Source organism: Notechis scutatus, chromosome 1 (genome assembly GCF_049901735.1).
Source record: "Notechis scutatus isolate UNSWTSFEM ecotype Mainland chromosome 1, rNotScu1.2, whole genome shotgun sequence".
NCBI lineage: Eukaryota > Metazoa > Chordata > Lepidosauria > Squamata > Elapidae > Notechis > Notechis scutatus.
In genome coordinates this window covers 128,078,353-128,096,488 of record NC_142009.1, presented here as the reverse complement: position 1 = coordinate 128,096,488, position 18,136 = coordinate 128,078,353, and the positions used below count along the sequence as shown (strand labels likewise).

Sequence of the window (18,136 nt, the reverse complement as noted above, 5' to 3'; positions counted from 1 at the left end):
CATGGGCACACTCATTCAATAGTATTCCTGCAAGAAAATGAAGATGTTTTATGGCAGTAATATTTAATATTCTGAATAGAACTGAAATCTCCCAAAGCTCTACTATTACTTCCATCATTACATCCAAATAAGAAAGAACATACTACATGAACGTATCAGAAGCAACATTTGGAAAAATGGTTTGTAATTTCTCGTTGTATGCATTTAATGAAAAAAAATTCTCCAAATCAATACAAACATCACTGTTTCTTTGTGACATATGAGAGATTCTAGTGTTACATTAAAAAGCACCTTTCCCCAGCCTTCTGCTCTCCAGATGAGTTCAAACTAGAGGTCTCCAAATTCATGGCCTATAATGTAGGTAGGAATGTTGTGGTGAAATCCTTGGTGCTCTCTGAGCTTGGTTGTTTGCTTGTGTTCTGGTGGCGTTGCTTGGCCAACAAAACAAACATCTGCAAGCAATCGGTCACAAGCTCAGAAAGCACCAAGGACGCCACAATTCAACCTTGAGCTACAGATATTCTTTTCTATTGGAATGTCTCTGGAGGGCATCAGGTTGAGAGAAATTGCTAAAAAGGATGCAATTATGAGGCATTCTGCTCTCTCATCAACACCACTGGCTGGATAAAATGATTTAAGCCAGTCCAAATTTCATTAAAATTATAATACATCTTTCTTCATCTCTGAGAAATAAGAATTAAATGTTGCAAGAGGAGAAGAAAAGCATAACATGCAGGGGGTACGTGTGAGCTAATTCCCTACTGGTAAAAATGCTCAATTTAAGGGGAGAGAAAATGCGAAACAAAACATAAGTCAGAATTAAAGTCAAATCACAAGCTTGATTAAATTAGATTTGTGTTCTCAGGCTAAGGCACTTCAGATCCCTTTAAGTCAGAGGTGGTATTCAGCAGGTTTTGACCAGTTCTGGAGAACTCGTAGCGGAAATTTTGAGTAGTTCGGAGAACCAGCAAATACCACCTCTCTGGAGACTGGAGATTTTACAGTATCCTTCCCCTGCCACACTCACCAAGCCATGCCCACAGAACCGGTAGTAAAAAAATTTGAATCCCATCACTGCTTTAACTTCTTGCCTGGATATTAAAAACATACGTTAGCAAAAGCGAAAGTAATTTTTTAAAATCATCCAGCACATGAATAGGAGCACAATACTTTAAATTGTCACATGATCTGGATAGCAAGCTCAGCGCCACACTGAAGCAAGATTGAGGGTGGGTTAGGACTTGCAGAATAATTGCACAAGGAAATCCTCAAGGCGAAATATGCAGCCAGTAATTTAATTTCAAAAATTAATTTTCTGTTCCTTCCTTTGGAAAGGCAAACAATAAACAATAGAGATGGAAAGGACAATTTTCCACCAGGTATGAAAACCCCAGTTAATAATTAGAATATTAACAATTGTATAATGTGGCATGAATAGGTAGCTACGATTTATCCATTAGGTGAGGTATCTTTTGTGATCTCTCTGTCTTCCACAGGGGAGATCCACTGATGTTTTACTTTTTAGTAGACACCACCTTCTTCCAGGAAAGACTCTTAACTTGCAATTGTTTTCCCTTGTTCATGGAATTTTATGGAGAGAAACAGCATAACCTACTAGTATATTTCTAATATTGCTTTTTCTTATTACTTCTCCCTGTTATAGAAAAAGCAGAATAACAGAATATAAGAGTAGGAAGGGATCTTGGAGATTTTCTAGTCCAACCCCCTCCTCAAGCAGGAGACCCTATACAATTTCAGACAAATGGTTGTCCAATGCTTTTTGTTTTAAAAAGAACCACTTATTAGCTGGATTAGGAAACCACAAACACAAACAGGCAGGCCACCAGTCTGGGAACACCCATGTCCCTGAAGACACCAGCTTTGGTACCTAGTAGACTGCTGGCTCCACCTGACTAAAGTTTTGATAATGTGTATTTCAGGTTCTTTTAAAGCAAAACATACGAGGAACTTCAAAGCACCTGGATTGACAAGAATGCCTTGAGGCTTCCTAGATATTATGAGGAAAATAAAAATAGTAGGCTGCTGCCTCCCAGGTCTTTGTTTGGAAAGGTCTTACCTCCCTTTCCAGAAAAATATGAGAAAGAAAGAAAACATTTGGATAGAGAGAATAGGAAAAGAAACAATCATTTTATCTTCTATTAAGAGGATATTTGGTAATCTTTCTATGGTAAACATGCAGTAAATGTTAAGCCCCCTTCTGGGGACCCAGACAGGCTTTCCAAAACCCAGAAGGCCCAATAAGCTGAAAAGAATCACCTCCCTTTCCCCAGCTTCTGACACTATCATTCTAGACATCTTCCTTTCGCTTCTAACCCCACTGGCTTCAGGGAGACTTTGTTCTAGATAAAGGGCACAACCATAGTTTGACTCTTTGGCTGGATTCTCTCATTAGGCTTAGCCAAAATAAGTTTCTGTTGGTTTTGGCTCAGCTTACTGTGGAAGTTCAGCCAAAGATGCCTTATAAACCATGGCTTAACGGGTTGCATGTACCCAACCATTTATAGCTTACCTGGGAAGTGGATAAAACAAACAATATCTCAAGCAACTGCGTTTTGTCATCTCTGTTTACTTAGGAAGACTGGAATTGCAGAGATGATATTTTTGAATTTGTGAAAATAAAACAAAAACAAGCATGGACATTCTTTGTCAAGTTGAAGTGAAGGAATCTGACTGTTTAACAGTGTATCAAGAAACATATAACCCTCCTTAGAAAGACTTGCGTTGGCTTGGTGGTCTACATTCTTCCGCAAAAAGACATTTTAAGAGATTTTTCTTTGCTGCTGTGCAAAGGCCTGGGTGTCTATTTGATGAGGTCTGAAAAGAGACATCTTGCAGCTCTTCAGTATTTTTTTTCCTTCTTAACCTGAAAAACAGTGGTTATTAGTGTTAGCCATTCCCCTCTTGCTAAGGTGTTGATTACTAAATGGGATTTTGAAACAAGGTACTGACAATTGTTGTTTTTACCCAAACTGCCCAATGAAACACTACCTGGTTTTGTGCACATATGACCTTTTTAAAGGGACTTAACAGAAACTGCTAACTGAATTCTCACAGAGTTGGAATGCCAGAAATTATTTCAGCATCATTAATCAACTTCATTTGTATACAGAGCAGGATATCTCAGGTTAGCGATTCACACCTCTTGGTTGAATACCTCAGGTTATGCTCAGAATACTAGGTGTAGGCAGGCTGAACTCTGCCAATGTAGGTTTGTTATTCCCTTTTGATTGATGCAAGGTAAACAAACCTCCTTATTCAAGTGGCTGATGTTTTTACTGGCAGTTATAACTGTTGTGTTATCAGTTGACATTAGCAGGAGCCAAAGGGGCAGGGCCTGTAGTCCACACTTCTGCTGAAATGGACTGTGACCTATGACAACTCATGCAATCATGAAAGGGTTAGTCTTTAGATGTCACAGGTTTCTTTGTTGTATTTTCAGAAGATGTGGTTGGCTCACCTGTGTTGTTAAATGCTTTTTGCAGATCAGGCTGTTGCTAATGGTAGAGTCAGCTGGGTCTTTTCCTTGGTCAGGTGGCAACTCATTTTGACCTCGCTTAAGAAAACCAGCCATGTGGGCATGGCTTGGTGGGCGGGGTATGGCTTGGTGGGCATGGCAGGGGAAGGATACTGCAAAATCTCCATTCCCTCCCCACTCCACTAACCTGCTTTCCAGCTCTGTTCTCCTGTGCAGGGCAACAAAAGAAGACCCAGCCAATCAGCTGGCTGGGACTCGGGAGGTAGAGAATAGAGGGGGGTGGGGCCAGTCAGAGGTGGTATTTGCTGGTTCTCCGAACTATTCAAAATTTCTGCTTCCAGTTCTCCAGAACTGGTCAGAACCTGCTGAATATCACCTCTGCATTAAACTCCTGTTCTTGATTACTTGCTCCTGACACCAATCACTGCAATGAAGGAGGGGAATTTGTATGTGACAGTGTCACAGAGAGAGATAGAGCAGCCTACTATAATCCTTTTTTTTCCTGTTACATCTGATGAACTGATTACAGTTTCAAAAACTGTTCTCAAGTCATGTAAACAAATAAAGTAAGGGCTTGAGCCTGAAGAACAATCAATCTGGTGCAGAAATCGCAGGGATGGTGGTGTTAAGTAGTCCTGGAAATTCAGCCAAATTAGGAACTGAAATGGCATGTTTGAGGTGAAATGTATTACACAAAGAGGCAAACAAAAGTGGTGGATGTGGTTTGGGAATGACCTTGTTTGCAGTGGTCAGCGAGAAAAGTAAAGAAAGGAGATTATTGTGCATGATAATTAACTCTGGAAGCCTGCCAGGTTTGGTTTCCAATTACTTCTAAAACTTTCACCAAGTTTCTTTGGTAAATACATTAACTTGATGGGTTGGAATGAGCTGGCATTTCCACAGTAAGATTCTTTCCATTTAGATAATCTTTCCATTTAGATAATTAATTGATTAAAGAAGCTCTTCACTGGCTACAGTATTCCCTACCCACCTACTGCTTGTGAAAGTTTTTCTTTGATTTGATTTCCTCTTGTTTTTCTCAGTCTATGTTGGTGTGAGAGGGGAGGCCAAGAAGTTTGAGGGTGCAATGAAATTATTTCCTTGGACTACTAGGAATCATTCAGTGTAGAGCTTTTTCAATTTAAAAAAGTTAATCAATATGTCTTTGCATCTAACCAGCCATACAGAATTCTCTCATATTTCCACCCCCCAACCTTTCTATTTAAGGAAAGAAATATTCCTTTTGAAATAACTTTCAGAACACTATTTTGGAAGGCCCTGAAGATGTGGTTCTGCTAGCAGGCCTAGGAAACCCAAAGTGGGATGGAGCCTGTTAAATGGCTGGTATGAATGTGTGTTGTCGTCAGGTAAGGGGGTGGGAGTTTATTATTTTATTATTTTTCTTTTTATTATTTATATTTCTTTTATATGGTGTTTTTATATCCTTGTAAACCAGCTTGAATCATTGTGTGAGTAGGTGGCAATATAAATTTAATAAATCAGTGAATAAATAAATAAGATAAACTCCCAGAACTCCCCAACCAGCAATATTTCTGTCATTCTGGATCTTTCTGAGAACAATGGGTAGGATATAGCATGCACATTTGACAAGCTTGGAAATAATGCATGTATAGTAGCACCCACCAACATAGTTACTTCAAATACAAAACCAGTAAATACCATGCCTTTGAACCATTAGTGTCACCTGGTACAGGTAGTCATTGACTTACAACACTTCATTTAGTGACCATTCAAAGTTACAACGGCATTGAAAAAAGTGACTTATGTCTATTTTTCACACTGTTGCAGCATCCCCATGGTGACGTGATCAAAATTTAGATGTTTGGCAACTGACTCATATTTATGACGGTTGCAATGTCCCGGGGTCCTGTGATCACCTTGTGCGACCTTCCTACAAGCAAAGTCAATGGGGAAGGTAGTATTAGAGACAGATAACCCAATGTCTCCCAGATCTTTTGAATTTCATCACCCATTAACCCCTTCTAGCTTGGCCAAGATTCTACAAACTGTAGCCCCCAAAATATGAAGATACCAGATAATCTGCTATTGAATGATATCAGGATGGGCTTTAAGCATCAATTTAAGCTACAAATCTAGTTCACACGCACACAACATTTTTCTGTTAATTAACATTGGTCATAACATGGTTTTGATGATGTGTTTCAATGTAGCAAAGTCAGATATTAGGGGGAGGCATAGGCTTACCACAAAATGGCTTAGAGTACCATATAAACGTGTCCTGCTTTGTTTAGTTTGGTGTAATGTGTTGACCCAGCCACTGGGATTTTTAAACTGTGATTTACATTATTGTATTTAATTCAAGAAATACAATATATGAATGAAACAAAAAAGTAAGAGAGTGAAAAATATCTCTTAATTCTTTTGTGTGTAGACCTGCCAAAGGCCTTTAAAGAGCAATAAGGGTTGTGATTGTAATTATTGTAAAATTGTAATTATTCCAGCTTGATTTCAATTATTCCAATTATTCAGTAAATTCCAATTATTGGAATTATTCCAATTATTCAATTATTCCAATTATTCCAAATCGTAATTATTCCAGCTTGATTTCACAAGCCACTCAGTGGGTTGAGCTTTTAAGTCTACTATGTGGTATTTGTTATTTTATTTCTTAAATTGTTTTATCCAATATCAGGTTTAGAATATGTCTCTAACTTGCTTTGCAGCATTCTGGCCATAAATAATTGATTGAATAACACACCTCTATAATTATGAAGTTTATTGATGTGTTGTTTCTTATTCACCAAACAACTTTTGAAGATCTCCTGGTTTCATTTCACCAGTTTTATAAAACAAACAACTGCATTCCTGACATGGAAAAAGGATTCTCCAGATTTCACTCCCCACCTCTGAGCATACCTCCCCAAGGGAAGGTGCTAGTTTTGCTGGTTATCTCCCACAGCTTTCAAATAGCAAATAAGCATCAGTCTAATCTACTCTGAGCTCTGTTTAACATATTGGAATTTCTGATTAGTGGTTTCTGGAATGCTTGGAGAAAACATAAAAAATGCAGGCGCACTAGCCATGAAAAATTACTCTTTCCTTTGGTAACATTTTTCATTATTTAAAACACTTAATAAAGAATATACCTTTGTTAACAAGATGTAGAATTTAGATCCAGTGGATGAAAATCAGTTAATATCTGACTGATACATGGAGATTGTGGTTTCATTCAGTAAAATTTGGAAGATCAGTGGAGCTCAATAGAATTTCACAGAATTATATATTTCAGAAGTACCATGGCATGATGGAGTGAAACTGCTGTGATAGCAAATAATAGAATATATTGAAGGCTTGAGCTACCACCAGATCCATTTCTAGAAAATAGCCAACATTAGCACAAACACACATACACACAAAACAAAACCAACAAGGTTTTATTGTATCTTAATATTGTTGCATATATTAACTCCCAACTTAGGAAAACAAGAAAATCTCCTAGACAGTTTACTGTAAACACATTTTACCATTAGGATTAAACTGAAAGCTAACAGGAAGAACAATATATGTATTTATAGATTTTGCTGAAAATGGACTTGAACCTGGGACTTCCTGCTACTCAGTTTGTACGTCCCTGGGTCACAAATGTTAAAATGATTATATTAGCTATTAATGCTATATCGCTCATAAAAGAGGTACAGTAAAACTCTGGGCGTAGGCATTTGGAAATGTCTTGTTGATAAGTATGTTCTTATGACTGTGGTTTTAAAGAATGATTATTTAGTAGGAATGATTATTTACTATGTTTCTATGTTTGTATGTTTTCCAGGATATCAGTGTTTTTTTGTAAGAACCATTTAAAGAACGTGCATTGGGTCAGGTGCAAACTGTTTATACTAAAAGTGTAAGATGTATTATTTCCTGCATTGCTATGACAGCTTAAGCAGGAATGGGAACCCCTAGGGTTAAGGTTAATTTTAATCAATATTTAAACATCACACTAAGTAAGCCTAGGTTTGCTGAAACCATAGGTGGCTATGTTCACTCCTCAGACTACACTCTAATGTGCTTTATTTGATTCTCATTAAGCATACCAAAGGGACGTGGTGGCTCAGTGACTAAGACACTGAGCTTGTCGATCAGAAAGGACGGCAGTTTGGTGGTTTGAATCCCTAGCACTGCGTAATGGAATGAGCTCTTGTTACTTGTCCCAGCTTCTGCCAACCTAGCAGTTCGAAAGCATGTAAAAATGCAAGTAGAAAAATAGGGACCACCTTTGGTGGGAAGGTAACAGCCTTTCATGTGCCTTCGGTGTTTAGTCATGCCAGCCACATGACCATGGAGACATCTTTGAGTACCGCCCCCTAGAGCTGGAAATGACTAGCATGCATGTATGAGGGGAACTTTTACCTTTACCTAAGCATACCAAGTGAATGTAGCCACTAACCTCATTAAGTATACCAAGAAAATATAGCCACTAACCTTTAGAAACTTATGGACATAATAGACTTATTCCACACTTAACATCTAACACCTAATGTTTCCTTGTTTACCTGCTTGTCTTCAGTCTGCTACTAGTGTAAAGCCTCACCTTACTCCGGACCCTAGTTGTACTCTTGATTTAGTTATTTCAGCCCTTACTTATTTTTAGCACTTGAAGGTGTCCGTCACCCCGCCCCCCACTCAAATTACAGCAAGGACAGGAGAGAATTTTAATTCCACTTTTGGTGATCTCCTTAGCTACATAAAAAGATATGTGCGAGATAGAATATTGTCATGTATGAGAAAATCAGGTGCACAAGATTTTGACTAAAGGAGCCCCTATTTTCCTCTGTAATTTGAACACTACAGTAGTTTCTTCAAAGAATAAGCCCTGGGGGCTCAGTGCCATAGGCATCCATTTCTAAGCACAATGATGCAATAAAGATGAAATCTGTGCTTTGATGTCATGATGCAAGTTCTACCTCTTTGCACTTTCCTTGTGCCACAATGTTGCACTTAAGTATGTGTGTGGCAGAGTTCATGTTGTGCCATTACAAGTCATATTAGATGACCCCCCCCTCCCTATTGACCACTAGCATTCAGAGTCATACTTCTCGGGGTCAGGGGAGAATAAACTGGGAATAATAATTGGCTTAGTGGTAAAGCAAGGTGGAAATGGCTATTTTTATTTATTTATTTTACTTCTGACTATCATATAGTCAGTTTTGACAACTTTTTGCTTTTAAAATGATGTTAACCCTACATTATTTATATAATAGCTATAGCACTTAGACTTATATACCACTTGATAGTGCTTTATAGCCCTCTCTAAGCGGTTTACAGAGTCAGCATATTGCCCCCAACAATCTGGGTCTTCATTTTACCCACCTCGGAAGGATGGAAGGCTGAGTCAACCTCGAGCCTGGTGGGATTTGAACTGCCAAATTGTAGGCAGCTGGCTGCAGAAGTAGCTTGCAGTACTGCACTCTAACCACCGCACCACAGAAACTCCTAATGTTAACTCATGCCTAGAAATGGTGAGAAAGCAACACTATCTTACATATTTTTTGCTTCGAAACGGCAGGAAAAAACACCAGCAATTTCCAAGAGTTTAGGCTGTCCGTCTTTAGATTTGCAGGTTGTCCACCCTTGCCTTAAATGAACCTGAACTCCAACTGAACTGATAGCTTTCTCTCTTTCCTCTCAGAATTGGCACTGCTGTTATTTATTTGAGGGCTTGGACATTCCACATTATCGCAATAGACAAACACACAGCATTAGGGGTACAAACACTGTGGAATGTACCCTAAATAACAGATTCTGATGGTACAATAGGGCTGACGTCCTGCATGAGTCAGATGGGAGCAGCTGTTAATGTGGGAGAATGACAAAACCTGAACACTAATCCTATCCATGACATTTGAACTTAAAGACCCCTTGTGTAATCTTTTGGCATGAGTTTCAAAACCAATGGCTCATAGACCACACAGCACTGTTGAGATGGACTAGGGCTTCTGTTTTTCTGCGAAAGCTGATCAATGCATTCAGGTAGCAGCTATGTCGACCACTGTATCAGCCACAAAGGATATTGGCTACAAAATATCTTAAGACGAGTGTGTGAATTGTATTGGGAAAAGAATGGATTTAAGAGAATGATAAGGACTGGAACCTTCTAGGTCTTCTAATTACATTTGCAAACAAATCCTTCTTACAAATCCATTCAGATGTTTTATTAAGGCTATGGAAATCCAGAGTCAATTTTTTTTGTTCCAACTGCAAAACTGGAAATCTTTGTTGTTTTCCATATATGGATATGGGCATTATTAGTTTAATTGGTAATCCAGAAGGCTGTATTTTACAGAAGAGTATATGTGAGTATATGTGTATGGTTAATTTGCTAAAAAGTTGGGAAGAGTGTTTAACTCCAAAAAGGAGACAAACAATTTCAGAGTTTTACAAAAGCAACACCATCACAATTATCTATTCTCCTTGACTTTGGATAGAGGCTACACTTGTTCAATGGAAAGGAAAGGAATTTACCATCAACCCAGAAATATTATATTGTATTTCTAGTGATTACTACGTAGACATTTTTAGTGACCAATATTGGATATAATTTCTGGATTCCTGGTGTCATATCATTTCTAATCCTAATTTGCCTTGCAGGATTGTAGTACAGGTAGTTTTTGATTTACAACAGTTTGCTTAGTGACCATTTGAAGTCACGACACTGAAAAGTATTTTATGGTTGTTTTTCACACTTATGACCATTGCAGCACCTCCATGGTCACATGATCAGAATTCAAATCCTTGGCAAATGACTCATATGTATGCAGTGTCTTAGGGTCATGTGATCATCTTTTGTGACTTCTGACAAATAAAATGAATGGGAAAGCCAGATTCACTTTACGACAGTGGTGGGATTCAATTTTTGTTACTACCGGTTCTGTGGGTGTGGCTTGGTGGGCGAGGCTAGGTGGGCATGGCCACGTGACTGGGTGGGCATGGCTTGTTTTTTTTTTTTTTTTTGCAGCCACCTCCCACCCATTTTTTGAGCCTTCTGGGCCTCAGGCAAGCCTCCTGGGGGCTGTTTTTGCTTCCAGGTGGCTGCCCTGGGGCACAGGAAGAAAAAAAAAATGGAGCATAGGAGGGGCACACAGCACCCCCCCCCCAGCTCCGTTTTGAGGCCTTCCTGGTGTCAGAGGAGCCTCTGGCGTTTTTGCTCCTTGAAGGCTCCCCTGGGGCTCTGGAAGAAAAAAAACGGAGCATAGGCTGCGCCCCACCCTCCATTTTTTGCCTTCCTGGGCCTCAGCAAGGGGAATCCCAGCACAGCTGATATATGAACAGCTGATTGTCAAGAGGGAAAAAAGAAATACCTTAAAAGGCGAACGTCAGACGGGCGGGGTGAGAATTGGGCGGCCGGGGCAAATGAGCCAGCGGCGACCAGGCAACCGGGTTGGGGGCATGGCCAGCCAGAACTTACTACCAGTTCGGCGACCCACGCCAAATCCTTGCTACCGTTCGCCCGAACCAGTCCCGGTGCAAACTGGCTGAGTACCACCACTGCTTTACAACCATGTTGCTAACTTAACTGCAGCAATTCACTTAACAACAGTGACAAGAAAGGTTGTAAAACGGGGCAAAATTCACTGAACAACTGTCTGGTTTAGCAACAGAAATATCAGTCTCAATTGTGGTGGTAAATAGAGGACCATCACCATAACCCACCGGACAAGGCAGGCAGAAAAATCCGACAGTTTAACAAAGTAATTGAAGCCAAAAGCATTTCACATTCCAGCTGTGTGCAGAACACCACTCTTAACTCTTCTCACTTAAAACAAAAACGACGAAGTTTACGGAGGACTCGCCATTTGTTCAAGTTCATTTTTTTTTTTTAAATGGCCATTTGGCAACATTTTTCTTCTCTATCCCACGCACTCTCTTCCCGTGTAACCTTCGACCACAGAACTCTAGAGAAACGAAACGGGTCCTCTTGATCCTTTGAAGAGTGGACCTTCATCTCACGCCCCAAAACTTCTCCCTTCCGAGCTAAAGATGCCAAAGACCGCGCGCGGCACCTTCGCACAAAAAACCTCGCTTTCCGAAAACTTGGGTGATTTGCAAAAGTAGCGCGCGGGGGAGACGGCGTGCCGACGGCCGCGTTTCTAACAAAGGCGAAAGTTTAGGAAAGCATCGCTCCTCGGCCGCTCCCGGGCCGATTTCACCCGAAGTTCCCAGCCGCGAAGACTGGCAAGAAGGCGCCCTCCTCTGCCGCCGGTGTCACCCGACCTGGGGTCAGATACCAGCATCGGAGCGAGGAAAGAAGGGGCGGGCCCAGGCTCTGATGATGTCAGCTTGAGAAGAGAAAGGGAGCGAGCGAGTACGCAGGAGGAGGAGGAGGAGGGAGAGCGGCTGTTCCGGGTCAGACACTGGAATGGGAGGAAAAAAAACACCAACCACCCTTCCCAAAGGTGCCTCAGGCTCCAGCCAGCAGCCAGCCCAGCGCCTTCGGAAGCCAGCCCGGGACTTGCGAGTTCGCACTGCCACCGGTGCAACCAGAAGCTTCCGGTAAGAAGCAATCGGAGGAAGATTTCTTCAGCCCCTTGTCTTCTTTGCTCCCCGAGCAATTGCCGCTTGGCTCTTTCGGCGACTGCACAAGGCGCTGAAAGGGGGAGAAAGTGCCTCCCTCAGCTGCCCGTCCTCCTCGGATCGATTTCAGAAGCCGCCTTCCTTCTGCCTCTCGGGGACGAATTGCGAGGACGAGGCGGAGCAGAGGGCGCCAGGGAAGGGCGGCCGTGGGGAGACGGGTTCAGAGCCCGGCGTCGGCCAGGTTGCTAAGGGGCGGGCTCGGCCAGCCACCCCCTCGGCCCCGTGGGTCTCCCAGGGCAGACGCGGAACGCGCCCTTCAGACGAGGAGCAGAGCCGAAAAGAGCCGGCGGCGCGCGCCTCCCCTGCCCTGCGCGGCTTCGGCGGGTGTCTGGCAGGCGGAGGGAGGCGGGCGAGCGGGCGGGCGTTGTTGCGCTGCCGCCGCCGCTTCGCCGCCGCTATGTTTCATTGCATCCCGCTGTGGCGGTGCAACCGTCATGTGGAGGTGATCGATAAGCGCCACTGCTCGCTGGCCGCCGTGCCGGAGGAAATCTACCGCTACAGCCGCAGCTTAGAAGAACTCCTGCTGGACGCCAACCAGCTGCGAGAATTGCCCAAGGTGAGGAAGGAGGGGAAGGATTGGGGAGTGTGTGGGGGTGGGGGTGGGTGGGAGTGGGAAGCAACGAGGACCGGGGAGGCGAAGAAAGCGCGCGGGGTGGGGTGGGGTGGGGGAAGAGAAAGGCGGACTTTCCTCGCGAGGTCGTCGGTGGCCACCGCTTAGCCGCCTTTCTCCCTTTTCCCAGCTGGCAACCGAGGCTTCCACGGGGCCGCTTGAGAAGTTTTGTTCCTGGGTGAGGGGAGGGGGGAGTATGAGAGGGTGAAGCCGACCACCCTGGAGTAGTTTTCCGCCTCTGCCTCTCCCTCAGGCTGCTTACTCCCACCACCCCTTTTTACTTGGGGCGTTTAGGGAAGCCCGTGCCTTTACGTGGCCTTAAGTCGCTCTTCGGGCTCTACCCTAACCCCCAGAGACGCGCGCTCTCTTGTCTGACGTGGAAACTTCGATCAGCCCTACAGCAAAAGCCCCCCCCCCTCCCCAGTTTATTCGACCAGTTGGCAGGAAGCGAGTCCGTGCGTGCGTGTGGAGGATTTGGGGTGTGTGGGTGAGCGGCAGGGAAAAGTCTTGCTTTGGCGCCACTCTTCCTGACAACGTCCCCCAATCTTCGGGGCTTGCAAGTCCTGAGTTTTCCCTGAGTTTGGCAGCCTGCCTTGCCTTGGGAAAACGGCGAGGCTTCGGAGCCCTGGCCAGCCTCAAAACAGCTGATGCATCGGAGCCCCTGTAGGGAAGGTGGGGGTGGGGTGGTACGTGGGATCGGGCCTCGAGTGTGGTACACCTGAGCTGTTCCGGAGGCCTCTCTTCCCGGAGTGAAGGGAAGGGGGCTGTTTTGGACGATTCCCACTGAGATCTCTCCCTCTCTTCCTTCCTTGGTACCAAGAACTCAAAGGTGCGGAATACATCCAACACATCTTCTTCCTCCTGGTTGCCCCACAACAACAGCTCTGTGAGGTGGGTTGGTCTGAGAGAGAATGACTGGCCCAAAGTCACCAAAGTTGGACTTCATGGCTAAAGCAGCACTTGAACTCACAAACTCCCATTTTCTACCCTGGTGCCTGAACCACTAGACCAAATGGATTCAGTGGTGTCCATTCAGTGTCCGATTGGACAAAGGGAATCGGGGTGTTTATGGGTTTGTCTGTTCCAGCGACTGCTAAGTCAGGATTTCAGCCAAATGTAATCCTGCCATGGATGCTTAGGGTCGTGAGTTTTATATATTTTTCTTTGAATACTTTGCATGTGTGTGGAGAGAAAAATGGGTGTGTAAACTATTATTTTATGCATGGGACATAGCAAACACTATATTCCTTTCTAGTGCTTTATTTGGATTTGAGTGGGGCACTCAGTCCAGGAGACTTGGGGTGGGTGGGTTATGTCACGTTTTAAAAATGCACAGATCCCATAGCTTGTATTTTCCATATAGCAGCTCAAACAGCATTTTGTGGGGAGATGAGTATCAAATCTTGCTTTGGATGTGTGAGTAGTGTAGCATGTACAGTGAGGTGGTGCTTTACTAATTATTCCATAGTTTTTAAGCTGGTTTTTAGATGTGCCCACAAAACATTCTTTATGACCTCAATCCTGCTTCCTCCCACAGCTAATGGCTTTCATTATTATAGTTACTTCCCATGTTCTTTATAGAAATTTGGAAAGTGAATGCCAGCACAGCTATATTGTCTTGCATTTCTGTTTTTAAAACCTCTGACACAAATTGGGCAAACTGGTGTGGCAGGGTAGAATGATTAGCTGCTTAGGCAGCTAAGCAGTTTGCAGTGTGGTTTCTATGAGAAAAGGAAAAGTTGTCGGTATGGTAGGATTAAAGTCCAACATAGTTAATGGCAAGGGTGAAATCTGTAGCAGATATAGTGAAGGAAAAGTACAAGTGTTCAGCATCATAGACAAGATTAAGGGAAGTACAGGTGGATAATAATATTTGAATAAAAATGGCTATTGAGGCAATTAAAAACTTTACATTACTTGAGCTGGTGTTAGAAAAAAAAATAGTGAAAAGATTAAATTGGGAATGAAGTAAAAAAAGGTAGCAGACCTCTGGGAATGTGAGGATATTTTGGATAATGGAAACCTAGACTTTAAGAAAAAAAAATCCAGAAATTGAGGAGATGTCTTCTATATACTGTACTGAGAAAGAATTGGTTTGGGAAGGCTGTCTTATCTTTGTGTTTTTTTTCTTTCATGTTTATTTGTGTTCTTTCTTTCCTGTTTATTTGTATTACTGCCTTAGGCTAATACTGAACTCAAGAGGTAACTTGGAATATCTGTTAGGTATTTCTGTCATTTTGTTGGCCTGGGCACACCTGTATGCTAATAATATAGTATATGTGTTTTGAACTTAGCATGATTCTAAGCTACCCATTGAATGCAAATCTTAAATGTAATTAAAAGAGAAAAACATTGCTTTCAATTATCTAGTAGAATGACATTAAATCAGTTTCCCAAAGGATAATCTGTAAAAGCAGAATATCCAGATCCATTACCATCTATAGGAAAAAGTGGCATATGATATAAATTTATTTTCATCTTAAGTGTCGAAGTGAGCTGTTAATTAGATAAGGGGTCTGAAAATAAAATTGCAGCTTAACTTTTGTGAGTCTTTCCAATTTTGTGTTGTATTTTTAAAATTATTCCTTCTAATACAAGATTTAATTTATCGTATTTAGTTTTGTGGCCTATGCCAAACTATGGATAAGGCAGATAGTTTTTGTAAGGCAATGCTAGAGTAATTTCAGTAACTTAATTTTGAAAACAAAAACAAAAACCAGTATTATATTATGTTAAGGCAGTTATGAAGCAGACCATATTAGCTCAAATGTTGCCTGACTACTAAGCAGATGAATCAAATGAAGAGGGAAATAATGATGTTTGTCTGGTCAATGTCCAGGCAGCAACATTTTGATGTAGTACCATTTTTGAATATCTGCAAAAATTAAATGTAACTTAAAGAACAGGTACCCTACATTGTAGTGCTATACTTGTTCTTTTAGCTAGTGTGGAATTAGGAATTTTGTCCAGACATTGTCATTTACAGATACACAGGCTGAATCAGCACTCCTAAAATCTTATCATCTTTATCTAGCTACCATTGTACTTAGAAAAAAAAATACTTAAACATCAGAAAAAAATACTTAGACATCGCTAGTTTTATCAAAAGATTGATGGTATCTGGATGCATATTTACTAGAATAAAAGCAGAAACAAAACTGACAAATCAAAAATAATATGTTGGATGTTGAGGGTTTTTTCCCTTGCTATTTTTACAGCACTTTGGCAGGGTTTTAGTGATTTGTGGTGGTTTATCCTGTGGATCTATTTCTGCAGGAGGACAACTAGCAGTTAAAATATATGGTTACCAAATTTTTACTCAAGTTTTTTTTCTTGCAATAGCGGAGGGGGATTTGCAAACATTGCACTTTAATTTTCAATATTCTAAAATATTGGTGTGATTTATACAGCATTGCCTGTTTACAACAGAGTTTCAGCTACAACAGCAAAATATCATCAGGGAAATTCAACTCTGGTAAAATGTCTAAGTTAACATGTAATTCTGTTTTGCAGTTGGATAGCAAATTAGGATAAGACTCCATGCCTGGAAATGTGTGTTTGTGCTAACTCTGATGTAGATTCTATTAATATGTTCATGAAGCAAGAAAAAAGTATATTAAGTGACACAGTGATATTTTGTGTAGAGATGAGTGTATTTTGAAAGCTCTCTCAAAAAATCTATTTAAATATTCCACCATTTCTGAAATCCTAATAATAAAGCCATGTGAAACAGGTGGAAACTGATATATGTAGAAATCTACACAGTAGGTATCACCTAAGCTGACAATTTAACACAAATAAATAAAGCAGACTTTAATGTGAAGCCTAGATTGCTTTTTTTTTTTAAATACTCCATCCTTCATAGAAATGAAGTTGGGGGTGAACTTGGGAACTGAATGGTAAACAGGCAGAAAGCAAAGACAAATCATTCTCGCCCTTTATGGATGCTTAGAGAAGGGTATCATAGCATGGTAGCTCTTCTTCATTATAGTTACCATAAAATGCAATTTTAATAAATAGCTTGATTGACCTTAGGAATGTGATACATTCCTTATTTTTATTTCTTTTATCAAAAGTCACCTTGCCCAGTTCACTGTTATTCCCGTCTTGCAGAAGTTTATGATAATTTGTCAAAAATTGAAAGTGATTCCAGAGCGGTGGAGATAATTGAATCTAACTCACATTCCAACTCTTAATCCAAACACATTATCCATTTGGAAAATATGAAAAAAAAACCCAACCAGTGTAATTCCATTTAAGAAGTATTCATAAAACATTCTAAGTGCTGGCACAGGGAATTTGCATACTGTGATAACTGTTGCTGTTACAGCTTCATTTTGGTTTGTCACAGTTTGCGTTTTGTCTCCTCTGCCAACAGTTTTCTCTGTTCTAGTGGAGTAAAACAATGATTTGTTCAGTTAATTAAGCATCTGTTGGAGATAGTAATTTTTTTTGAAATTACGTTCTTGATCTTCAGTTCCTGGTATGATATTTTTATGTCCTCTTCAGTGTGTAAGCTGAAAACTAGCATAGAGCAGGTGGTTATTGTTAGGGATAACATTGTTTACCCGAACTGGTTTGGGTAAAAATAATAAATATGGTATCATGGTTTGTTAGTTAAAGTGTGTGTAACTTTAACAGCAAGAATGTAATTAAGGGTGTGGTTGTAAAAGCACTATATAAGAAGCGAGGCAAATGCAGCTCTCTCTCTCTCTGGCTTACTGATCCCTAATTACTTGATGGATTGATGACTGCGTTCTTTCTGGAAAGGGGAGAGAACAAGGAGTATTGATATTTCTCAACGGAGAGAAAATAAAGATTGGACTGATTTATTGTAAGTGAACTGACATTGGCTATTCAACACGGACTTTGCAAATAGAGAGTATCCCCGACAAGACTTGACTGAAATTGATATATGACTAATGGACCGTTATTTTGACTATGCTATAATTCTTAAATGGAATAAACTATATTTTTTGATAGCACAAGCGTATCTGTATTTTTACTGCGTGTTAACTAGAAAACTTATCTCACACATTTACCTGTCTTCCTATCTGACTTCGCTGCATGTTCTGTTTAGTTTGTTTTCCTTAACACCCGTTGGGGAATCCAGGCTTAACAGTTATCATTAATGCACCCATTATTCATTAGAGCTCTCTGTGTTAATTCCCACCCTTTGTAATGTCCTCCCCTTCAAGGTGAGATCTGCCTTAAAATCTCTATCCTTCTGTAAGAGCTTGAAGACCTGTCTACCAATTGGCCTGGCAGAAGGAACCAATTGAGGATCCAGTGGGGGAATACCACAGCAGAGGTGGCTGCTGGATTGATAGCTGACACCACCTCCTCACCCCTCTCCCTTGCTCTCTACTCTCTACCTATCCATCTTTTATTCTCATACCACTATATTCTCATGGTTTTCT

General features: G+C 41.2%; 1 protein-coding gene across 2 annotated transcripts in view; it reads left to right on the top strand.

The window, feature by feature from the left end:
• The first annotated feature begins 8,627 nt into the window (after window positions 1-8,627).
• LRRC1 (leucine rich repeat containing 1) overlaps window positions 8,628-18,136 on the top strand; it is a 126,079-nt gene continuing 116,570 nt past the window's right edge. For both annotated transcript variants that reach the window (XM_087945697.1, XM_026665249.2), the window contains exon 1: window positions 8,628-12,662. In XM_087945697.1, the coding sequence (XP_087801823.1) occupies window positions 12,504-12,662 (159 nt within the window). In that variant the 5' untranslated portion in view covers window positions 8,628-12,503. The remainder of the gene's footprint in view (window positions 12,663-18,136) is intronic.